The 12167-nt window shown below is 40.4% G+C and overlaps 1 protein-coding gene across 11 annotated transcripts in view; it reads left to right on the forward strand.

The window, feature by feature from the left end:
* Positions 1–12167, forward strand: part of TDRD12 (tudor domain containing 12) — a 119992-nt gene that overhangs the window by 17245 nt on the left and 90580 nt on the right. For all 11 annotated transcript variants that reach the window (XR_007514643.1, XM_049864119.1, XM_049864118.1 and 8 more), the window contains exon 6: positions 7230–7315. Coding sequence is in view for 10 of the 11 variants with exons in the window: in XM_049864119.1 (XP_049720076.1) it covers positions 7230–7315 (86 nt within the window). In the remaining variant the exon portion in view is untranslated. The remainder of the gene's footprint in view (positions 1–7229; positions 7316–12167) is intronic.

A 12167-nucleotide genomic window follows, 5' to 3' on the forward strand; every position in this document is an offset into this window, starting at 1 on the left:
GGTGTGCATATATCTGTTCATGTAAAGGCTCTTTTATTTCTCTAGGGTATATTCCGAAAAGTGGGATTTCTGGGTTGTATGGTAGTTCTATTTCTAACTTTTTAAGAAAACGCCAGATTTCCAAAGTGGTTGTACCATTTTACATTCCCATCAGCGGTATATAAGAGTTCCAGTCTCTCCGCAGCCTTTCCAACATTTATTATTTTGTGTTTTTTGGATTAATGCCAGCCTTGTTGGAGTGAGATGGAATCTCATCATAGTTTTAATTTGCATTTCTCTAATGGCTAATGATCAAGAGCATTTTCTCACGTATCTGTTAGCTGCCTGAATATCTTCTTTAGTGAAGTGCGTGTTCATATCCTTTGCCCACTTCTTGATTGGGTTGTTTGTCTTTTTGTGGTTGAGTTTTAACAGAATCATATAGATTTTAGAGATCAGGCGCTGGTCGGAGATGTCATAGCTGAAAGTTCTTTCCCAATCTGTGGGTGGTCTTTTTACTCTTTTGGTGAAGTCTTTAGATGACCATAGGTGTTTGATTTTTAGGAGCTCCCAGTTATCTGGTTTCTCTTTGTCATTTTTAGTAATGTTTTGTATTCTGTTTATGCCTTGTATTAGGGCTCCTAACGTTGTCCCTATTTTTTCTTCCATGGTCTTTATCGTTTTAGTCTTTATGTTTAGGTCTTTGATCCACTTAGAGTTAGTTTTTGTGCATGGTGTGAGATATGGGTCCTGTTTCATTTTTTTGCAAATGGACATCCGGTTATGCCAGCACCATTTGTTAAATAGACTACCTTTTCCCCAATTAACTGACACTGGGCCTTTGTGAAATACCAGCTGTTCATATGTAGATGGATTTATATCTGGGTTCTCAATTCTGTTCCATTGGTCTATGTACCAGGCTGTTTTGACTACTGTGGCTGTATAATATGTTCTAAAATCAGGTAGAGTGAGGCCTCCCACTTTGTTCTTCTTTTTCCGTAATGCTTTACTTATCCAGGGCTTCTTTCCCTTCCATATGAAGTTGGTGATTTGTTTCTCCATCACATTAAAAAATGTCATTGGAATTTGGATCGGAAGTGCATTGTATGTATAGATGGCTTTTGGTAGAATAGACATTTTTACTATGTTAAGTCTTCCTATCCATGAGCAAGGTATGTTTTTCCACTTAAGTATGTCCTTTTGAATTTCTTGTAGTAGAGCTTTGTAGTTTTCTTTGTGTAGGTCTTTTACATCCTTGGTAAGATTTATTCCTAAGTATTTTATCTTCTTGGGGGCTACTGTGAATGGTATTGATTTGGTTATTTCCTCTTCAGGGTTCTTTTTGTTGATGTAGAGGAATCCAAGTGATTTTTGTATGTTTATTTTATAGCCTGAGACTCTGCCAAACTCTTCTATTAGTTTCAGTAGTTTTCTGGAGGATTCCTTAGCGTTTTCTGTGTATAAGACCATGTCATCTGCAAACAGAGATAATTTTACTTCCTCCTTGCCAATCCGGATGCCCTTTATTTCTTTGTCTAGCCTAATTGCTCTGGCTAGGACCTAGCTCTAGCACAATGTTGAATAAGAGTGGTGATAAAGGGCATCCCTGTCTGGTTCCCATTCTCAAGGGAAATGCTTTCAGGCTCTCACCATTTAGGGTGATGTTGGCTGTTGGCTTTGTATAGATGCCCTTTATTATGTTGAAGAATTTTCCTTCAATTCCTATATTGCTGAGAGTTTTTATCATAAATGGGTGTTGGACTTTGTCAAATGCCTTTTCTGCAACGATTGATAAGATCGTGTGGTTTTTGTCTTTTGTTTTATTTATATGGTGGATTACATTAATGGTTTTTCTAATATTAAACCAGCCTTGCATACCTGGTATAAATCGCACTTGGTTGTGGTGGATTATTTTTTTGATATGTTGTTGAATTCTATTGGCTAGAATTTTGTTGAGGATTTTTGCATCTATGTTCATGAGGGATGTAGGTCTGTAATTTTCTTTTTTGTAGTGTCTTTACCTGGTTTTGGTATCAGGGATATGGTGGCTTCATAGAATGAGTTAGGTAGTATTCCATCATTTTCTATGCTTTGAAATACCTTTAGTAGTAGTGGTGTTAACTCTTTTCTGAAAGTTTGGTAGAACTCTGCAGTGAAGCCGTCCGGGCCAGGGCTTTTTTTTTGTTGGGAGTTTTTTGATTACCTTTTCAATCTCCTTTTTTGTTATGGGTCTATTTAGTTGTTTTACTTCTGATTGTGTTAGTTTAGGTAGGTAGTGTTTTCCTAGGAATTCATCCATTTCTTCTAGGTTTGCAAGTTTGAGTACAATTTTTTGTAATAATCTGATATGATTGTTTTAATTTCGTTTGGGTCTGTTGTGATGTGGACCATCTCGTTTCTTACTCGGGTTATTTGTTTCCTTTCCTGTATTTCTTTAGTCAGTGTGGCCAATGGTTTATCAATTTTGTTAATTTTTTTCAAAGAACCAGCTTTTGGCTTTGTTAATTCTTTTTTTTTTTTTCTCTAATTCATTTAGTTCAGCTCTAATTTTTATTATTTGTTTTCTTCTGGTGCCTGATGGATTCTTTTGTTGCTCACTTTCTATTCAAGTTGTAGGGACAGTTCTCTGATTTTTGCTCTTCTTTTTGTATGTGTGCATTTATCGATACAAGTTGACCTCTGAGCACTGCTTTTGCTGTGTCCCAGAGGTTTGGATAGGAAGTGTTTTCATTCTCGTTGCATTCTATGAATTTCTTCATTCCCTCCTTAATGTCTTCTATAACCCAGTCTTTTTTGAGCAGGGTATTGTTCAGTTTCCAAGTATTTGATTTCTTTTCCCTAATTTTTCTGTTATTGATTTCCATTTTCATGGCCTTGTGGTTTGAGAAGATGCTTTGTAATATTTCGATGTTTTGGATTCTGCGAAGGTTTGTTTTATGACCTAATATGTGGTCTATTCTAGAGAATGTTCCATGTGCGCTAGAAAAAAAAGTATACTTTGCAGCAGTTGGGTGGAGTGTTCTGTATAAGTCTATGAGATCAAGTTGGTTGATTGTAGCAATTAGGTCTTCCGTGTCTCTATTGGCTTCTTACTGGAAGTCCTGTCCTTCTCTAAAAGCAGTGTGTTCAAGTCTCCTACTATAATTGTGGGGGTGTCTATCTCACTTTTCAGTTCTGTTCAGTTATCTTGCAGCCCTGTCATTGGGTGCATAAATATTTAATATGGTTATATCTTCCTGTTCTATGGTCCCTTTAATCATTATGTAGTGTCCTTCTTGATCCTTTGTGGTGGGTTTGACTTTAAAGTCTGTTTTGTCAGAAATTAATACCGCTACTCCTGCTCTTTTTTGATTGTTGTTTGCTTGATATATTTTTTTCCATCCTTTGAGTTTTAGTTCGTGTCTCTAAGTCTAAGGTGCGTCTCTTGTAGGCAGCATATAGACGGATCGTCTGAGACTTTCTGTCTCTTTATTGGTGCGTTTAGTCCATTTACATTCAGCGTAATTATAGATAAGCATGTGTTTAGTGCTGTCATTTTGATGCCTTTTTGTGTGTGTTGTTGATAATTTCATTTTTCCACTTTTTTGTGCTGAGACGTTTTTCTTTATAAATTCTGTGTTCCTTATTTTCATAATAGTTGACTTTATGTTTGCTGAGTCATTATGTTTTTCTTGGTTTTATTTTGAGTTATGGAGTTGTTATATCTCTTTGTGATTACCTTAACATTTACCCCTGTTTTTCTAAGTAAAAACCTAACTTGTATTGTCCTATATTGCCTTGTTTCCCTCTCCATATGGCAGTTCTTTGCCTCCTGTATTTAGTCCCTCTTTTTGATTATTGTGATCTTTTACACATTGATTTCAATGATTCCCTGTTTTGACCATTTTTTTCTTTTTAAAATTAATCTTAATTTGTTTTTGTGATTTCCCTATTTGAGTTGATACCAGGATGTTCTGTTCTGTGACCTTGTGTTGTGCTGGTATCTGATATTATTGATTTTCTGACCAGACAATTTCCTTTAGTATTTCTTGTAGCTTTGGTTTGGTTTTTGCAAATTCTGTAAGCTTGTATTTATCTGTAAATGTTTTAATTTTGCCTTCATATTTCAGAGAGAGTTTTGCTGGATATATGATCCTTGGCTGGCAGTTTTTCTCCTTCAGTGCTCTATATATGTCATCCCATTGCCTTCTTGACTTCATGGTTTCTGCTGAGTAGTCTGAGCTTATTCTTATTGCTTCTCCTTTGTGGGAGACCTTTCCTTTCTCCCTGGCTGCTTTAAAAATTTTCTCTTTATCTTTGGTTTTGGCAAGTTTGATTATAATATGTCTTGGTGTTTTTCTTTTTGGATCAATCATATATGGGGTTCGATGAGCATCTTGGATAGATATCCTTTTGTCTTTCATGATGTCAGGGAAGTTTTCTGCCAACAGATCTTCAGCTATTCCCTCTGTATTTTCTGTTACCCCTCCCTGTTCTGGGACTCCAATTACACACAAGTTATTCTTCTTGATAGAGTCCTATATGATTCTTAGGGTTTCTTCATTTTTTTTAATTCTTTTATCTGATTTTTTTTTTTCCGCTATATGGGTGTCAATTCCCTTGTCCTCCAGATCCCCACTCTGCATTCCAATTGCTCGAGTCTGCTCCTTTGACTTCCTATTGAGTTGTCTAATTCTGTAATTTTATTGTTAATCTTTTGGATTTCTGAATGCTGTTTCTCTATGGATTCTTGCAGCTTACTAATTTTTCCACTGTGTTCTTGAAGAATCTTTTTGATTTCTTCAACTGCTTTATCAGTGTGTTCCTTGGCTCTTTCTGTAGATTGCCTTATTTCATTTCTGAGGTCATCCCTGATGTCTTGAAGCATTCTGTAAATTAGTTTTTTATATTCTGCATCTGGCAATTCCAGGATTGTGTCTTCATCTGGGAAAGATTTTGATTCTTTAGTTCGGGGAGTTGTAGAAGCAGTCATGGTCTGCTTCTTTATGTGGTTTGATGTCGAGTGCTGTCTCTGAGCCATCACTAAGATATTGTAGTGATTTATTCTATATTTGTTCCCTGAGTCTTATCTTTTTTTGTTTTCTTTCAATATACGTAGGTGAGCTACTAGATTGCGGTGTCTTGATTGTTGTAGCCCTTGAATCACTTATGTCCTATTACCAACTGGTTTGGGCTGTTACCGGATATATAAGCCTAAGAATCCATTCACTATTCTTGAGTAGAATCTGATTTTGGGTCATTAAGTGTGTGGTGCAGACTGTCACCTATCCACCTAGAGAAGTAGTAGTGATAGTTGTGTGCACCAGATTCTAGTAGCAGCAGGGGTTCACACTCCAGAGGGGGCAGGATGCTGACAGGCTTCTGCCAAGTGCCAGTGAGGTAGGTGAGTCTCTATTCCTAAATCACTTTGGTGGGTGGGCTCTGCAGCTGTACCTTAGGCCCCCAATGCCAGTACCTCTACAGATTGGTAGGTGTCACCCTCCTTAGACCCATAAGGCAGGAGGCTAGGTGGTCTGGGGGGAACTTCAGCCCTCAGTTCCCTGCTGTGGGTCAGTGAGGGCTCTGTTGAATTCACGGAGATATCAGACCTGAGAAACTTGTCTTTCGAGTAATCCACTAAAACAATTACAGTCAGATCCCTATCAGAATTGCCTTTGCGTTATAATAGCCCCCTTGTTCCCTGTAGGGATGAAAGCCCAAGACTGTGCATCACATATGCTTGGCTGGAGCTGGTTCTGTATTTTTAGTCCAGTTAGGGAAGGATTCTTGGTCCCTGGGTTTTTTGTAGCTGCTTCTCTCAGGCCAGGAGAATGGGTTAGGAAAAGATCAAAAAAAAAAAAAAAAAGAAAGAAAAATCACAGCACACTTCACTCTGGCTCAGGAAATTCCAATGTTAATGAAGCCGCCTGGGAATGGGAGGGGAGGGATCAGATAGATGGGAGAGAGTAGCACCCCAGAATATAGACAAAGTTACTTATCTTTCTCGGTGAGGACTGTTTTATCTGAGATTCCCGAGGGGTGTGTAGCCTGTGTGCGTTGGCTGGGTCAAGATTGCCCCTGAGGGTTAGGTCCGCGTCATGTGCTTGTGCTGTCTCGGAAGCCGTGGTCATTTCCTCCACTCCCAGTCCAAAGCCCAGTGCCAAGGTTCCCCGGCTGGGACGCCACACTCCAGGCTCCAAAAACCAGTCTCTGCCTCCCGGTGACTTCTCTTCCTGTGAGCCGCGTCGCTGTGCTGCCTGCGTGCACTGGCTGGGCTTCCCCCGAGGTCACTTCTGGGGGCTAGGGCTGCGTCCCGTGTTTGCGCTGTCTCTGGATGCCATGCTCAGCTCCCCTGCGCCCAGTCCAAAGCCCGGCGCCAAGGTTTTCTGACTGGGATGCTGGCTTCAGGCTCCAAAAGCAGTCATTGCTACTCCGTGGTTGTTCGTTCTCAGTCTCTGTCACTCAGGTCAGCTCTTTAGATCTGTGTTTGATGGTCAGGGTTCATAGATTGTCATGTATGTGATCGATTCACTTGTTTCTCCGAGTCTTTGTTGCAAGAGGGATCTGAGGTAGCTTCTACCTAGTCAGCTATCTTGGCCCACCTCTAGTTTTGTATCTTGTCCTGCCACTTTTGCGTAGCCTCAGGCAAGTGACTTAACCTTCTTTGAGTCTGGTGTCCTCACCTGTAAAATAACAATAACAATAACAATAACAGTACTTACCTCACAGGGCTGTGACAGAAATGAGAAAGTAAGTGAAAGAATTGCACTCTAACAATATTAAATTGTATTTCAATGAAATGAAGTAAAGGACTTAGCACAGTGCCGGATATGTATGAAAATCTCAGTAAATGGAGCTGCTGTTTGGGTTATTAAGACTGTCATAGAATAGCTAGGTACTCTGATCCACAGAACATTTGGAGGGGTAGAATGGACTCTCAGATGAAGGTTGTGACTGGAAAGTTGGATTTGAGAGGCACTGGAAGAAAAGAGGGCCAAGAACTGTACTTCAGGAGATATTTGTAGGGTGGCAGGAGGAGGATGCTGTTGATGGGAACAATAGGTACATGACTTACTCCCTAGGCAGGAGAACCTTTCCCTTAACTCACCTACCCCAGGTCCATCAGCTCCAAGAGCTGGAGGCAGCCACTGATCATGTGATGCTGTATGATCTTATGTCGTTAACAGAGATTAATAGTAGGAAATGGTTGAGATTATTTCAAGTATGCTGTTAATAACAGCCATAACTCATGTTTTCTTTATCCTGTTTAGCTACTACCCATGTGGAAGCCAAATTATGTGCTGTGGAAGAAGACACTTTTGAGGTTTACCTTTATGTAACTCTAAAAAACGAGAAAGTAAGTGAAAGAATTATACTTAAAAATTTTTTTTCATTATTTTAAATTTTATTTCAGTGAAACCAAGGAAAACAATGTCATTCACTCAGCATAGAAATTTTCTTAGTCTTTCAAGGTCTGGCTCAGACCAGAAGTGAGCCAGGACTGTGTATTCTTCTTTTGGTTAATTCAAAAAATTACTTAAGTGTTCTACTTAGGTAGCATTTATTTTAGTAATGGACAAGAACTTATTTCTACATGGGCTACTATGAAATATTTTTTTTGTAAAAAGGCGTCATTTTTATAAATACATGCATTTACCATGCTTTTAGTTTGCTTCCCCCCCGCCCCGTATTATCTCATTGTAAGTAATATGTACTCATTGTAAAGAATTCAGATAATAGAAGCAGAAAGAAAGTAGACCTCACGTGAGCTCCCCCTGCCCCCTTCCTTTCTTTGTTGTTAGCTGTTACTATTTTGGCTGGACACCTGTGTGAATCAGTCCAGGAAGACCCTCATCACCCACTTTGGCTGCCAGATTGCGTGGTGGTTAACAAACTGCATCCTGTGGAAAATCTCAGCTTCCCTTCTCTGTTCAGTTCAGACCCCAGCTGCCCATTCAGCTTTTCTCTCTTTCATCCCCTTTCACTCGGGGCTAGATCAGTGGATACTTAGCTGAAAGCTGGGGAGTCCACATGACTGTCTATCTCAGAACAGCTGGGCCCCATTACTGCTTTGGGTCCTATAATTTTCCAAAATGACACAGAGCCTCCTGGGAGGCACTATATCTGAAGTAATAGCTTTAATATAACAACAAAGGATACAAATGAGACACACAGGGCAAGGTCTGGGAGAGGACACAGTATGGCGCTTCCATGTACCAAGAAGGCACATACTACCATCTCCATACATGGTGACCAACCAGGAAGTTCCCCGAGCCTCTCTCTTCCAAGCCTTTATGGTCCTTATCATGTGGTAAGACTATATCATGCCTCCTGAGGAGGAGCCCTGGTGGTGCAGTGGTTAAGTGTTTGGCTGCTAATCACAAGGTCAGTAGTTGGAATCCACCAGCCACTCCTTGGCAACTCTATGGGGGCAGTTCTACTCTGTGCTGTAGGGTCGCTGAGAGTTGGAACCGACTGGAGGGCAGTGGGTATTGTGGTTGGTAAGGCTTAGTCAGCATTGGACTCCCAGGTAGTCTTGTTGTGCTTAGCCCTCATTCATTAGCCTCAGGTGTTGGTATGGCTTGAAAGAACTGAGGACAAAGACAGAATAGCTTTCTACAAGGTGATTCCACACCTCACAACACCCTTTCTGAAGGATGGCACAGGGACATTGTTCAGAGCTCACTGAGAGCATGTGGACCACACACTTTATTTTGAAATAATTTGAGTTACAGAAGAGATGCAAATATGGTACAGAGAGTTCTGTATATCCTTCACTCAGGTTCCCCTAATGTTAACATCTATAGTATAATTATTAAAACCAGAAAACCAACCGTGATAAAATACTATTAAAAAATTTACAGCTATAAACCAGCTAGCACAGTATACCTTCTCCTCCAGCACACGCTCTGTGTGTTAGGTCTCAAAGTAAGTTTCAGTAAATTTAAAAAGATTGAAATCGTATGAAACATCTTCTCCAGTGACAGTAGAATGAAACTAGAAATTAATAACAAGGAAAATTGGAAGATACACAAATACATGGAAATTAAACAAAACATTGTTAAACAACCAATGAGTCAAGGAAGAAATGACAAGAGAAATCAGAAAATACATTGAGTTGAATGAAAATGAAAGCACACCATGCCAAAACGTACAGGACAGTGAAGGCAGTGCTTAGAGAGAAATTTATAGTGATAAACGCCTATATTAAAAAAGAAGAAAGATCTCACTCCAGTAACCTAACTTTACAACTTGAGGAACTGGAAAAAGAAGAGCCATCCAAGCCTAAAGCTGCGATAAAGAAAGAAATTACCAAGATGAGATCAGAGGTAGATGAAAAGATCAGTAAACTCAGACCTTTAGTTAGACTGACAGAGAGGATGAAAATATCTAAAATCAGAGATGAAAGTGGGGACATAACTGATCCTGTAGAAATAAAAAGGATCATACAAGAACACTGTGAACAACTGTACGCCAACAAGTTAGGTAATAGATGAAATGGACAAATTCCTAGAAACACATAAATTTCCTGCATTGACTCGAGAAGAAATAGGTGATCTAAACAGACCCATGTCAAGTAAAGAGATTAAATCAGTAATCAAAAACCTCCCAATAAAGAAGAGCCCAGGACCAGATGGCTTCATTGAGGAATTCTGTCAAACATTTATGGAAGAAGTGACTCTAATCTTAAACTTCTCCAAAAAAAAAAAAAAAAAGAATGAAAAGGAGGGAACACTTCTTAACCCATTATATAAGGCTAATGTTAACCTTTATATCAAAGCCAAGGGTATCACAAGAAAACTACAGACCAGTATTCCTTATGGATATAGAGGCAGAAATCCTCACCAAATATTAGAAAGCATATTTGAAGAGCGTATTAAAAGCAGTATACGCCATGATCAAATGGGATTCATCCCAAGAAAATAAAAGGTGGTTCAGTATTAGAAGATGGATCAGTGTAATGTACCAGATTAATTGAACAAAGGAAAAGAACCACATGATCATTTCAGTCGATGAAGGACAGGCATTTGACAGAATCCAACACCCTTTCATGATTAAAATACTGAACAGTCTAGAAACAGAAGAGAAATTCCACAGTACAATAAAGAGCATTTATGAAAAAGTCATGGCTAACATACTGTGGAAAAAGGCAGCTTTTCCTGTCAGATCAGAAACAAGGATGCCTGCTCTCACGACTGCTCAACCACATTCTGGAAGTCCTAGCCAGAACAATTAGGAAAGAAAAATGAAAGGTGTCTAAATTGGGAAGGAAAAAGTAAAACTTTTTTTTTGCAGATGCAAACCCTAAAGAATCCACCAGAAGCTACTAGAGCTAATAAATGAATTCAGAGAAGTGGTAAGATACAAGGTTGACACACAGTTCACGTTCCTATACATCAGCAGTGAGTATTATGAAGAGGAAAGTGGGAAAAAATTCCATTTATGGTAGGATATGAAAGAATAAAATACCGAAGAGTAAATTTAACCAGGGAGGTAAAATACTTGTACACTGAAAACTACAAAATGTTTCTGAAAGAATGTAAAAAAAAACAAACCCACTGCCCTAGAGTCGATTCCGGCTCATAGCGACCTTATAGGACAGAGTAGAACTGCCCCATAGAGTTTCCAAGGAGTGCCTGGTGGATTTGAACTGCTGACCTCTTGGTTAGCATCCGTAGCACTTAACCACTACGCCACCAGGGTTTCCAAAAGAATGTAAAGAACTCATAAATAAATTGGAGGTCATTCCATATTTGTGGATTGAAAATGTTGTTAAGATGTCAGTACAGAGCATCTTGGGTGGAGCCAAGATGGCAGAATAGACAGACGCTTCCTTTGAGCCCTCTTTACAATACAGACATGAAAAAAACAAGTGAAATGAGTATATTTGTGACAAGCTGGGAGCCCTGAGCTTCAAAGGCAAGCTTAGACAACGAACTGAGGGGCAGGGGGAGGAAGAGATGGTTCAGAAGCAGAGAAGAGTTACTGGACCTGAATCGCGGGGAGCCCTCAGGCACCGTTCCCAGAGCAGCAGTGGCAGTGGGCAGGTACTAATGTTCAGCCGCAGTTTCCTCAGGGAGAAGCAGCCAGCCACACAGCCCACTCACACCTCCAGAACCTGAGAAGAAAGGGGCTCTCAGCAAAATCTAAGTACTGCTGTATATTTTACAGCCCCCCCCCCACCCCCCAAGCTGGCTTCAGCAGCTGAATTCCTTGGGCCTGAGATAGGCAGTGTTGAGCACCCACAGCCATGCTCCTGGCCTTGGAGAAGGAAAAAATTTTCAATTGGGGGAGAACATAATTTGCCACCTTCACTAACGGGGGAGCTCAGGACAGAAGTGCCTCCTGTCCAGGCATAAACGGTCTGTGGACTTTGAGCACCTTTCCCTTCCGCATGGACCTGTGTGGGCCTATTTTGGGAGAATAGACCCTTGTTGGCAAACTCCAACCATTTCACCTGTGTGGTGAAGAGGTGGGTGTTTGATGTTTGACATTGCTTTGCCTATTAAACAAGGTCCTCACCTACCCACCTCAGGGACCTAAGGACTGGTAGCTTCACTCAGGTCACCTAGCCACCTGCGACAGGGGTCCAAGGATAACTGGTACATCCCAAACCTTACAACCAAAAACTTTGGGTGCCCATGGTCCATCTGCAGAACCCACCCCCCTGCACACACTAGGGAACAGGGATGCGATTTCTTCAGTGATGCTCGGGGGTCAGTTCTGAGCCCCCTGCCTTGTTCAGAGCATGACCCCCTGCTGCAATCAGGTACCAGTACATACACCAATCACCTGTGCCCCTCTGAGACTGTAGGACAGAGCCTGTACCACACACTTGATGATCAACTATCTGGATACGTGAGCTGAATTCGTACAAGAAAAGTGAATTGATTCCTAGACTAATACACCTGATAACAGCTCTAGCCAGCTGGAGACAGGATGTCAGAGCTACGAAGGCGAAAATAATCAAGCTAGCTCACTCAAGCAGCCCACTTGGGTATATCAAAACAAAGCAAAGCAAGAAGCTACGGCACAGTAAGCAAGCATAAACTAATACAATAACTTACAAATGGCTTGGAGACAACAGTCAATATCAAGTCACATGAAGAAACAGACCATGATCACCTCAACAAGCTCTCAAAACAATTCGGGGATCTTCTAGATTAAAGTACATTCCTGGAATTACCAGAGCCAGAACACAAAAGATT

Source organism: Elephas maximus, chromosome 21 (genome assembly GCF_024166365.1).
Source record: "Elephas maximus indicus isolate mEleMax1 chromosome 21, mEleMax1 primary haplotype, whole genome shotgun sequence".
Classification (NCBI taxonomy): Eukaryota; Metazoa; Chordata; class Mammalia; order Proboscidea; family Elephantidae; genus Elephas; species Elephas maximus.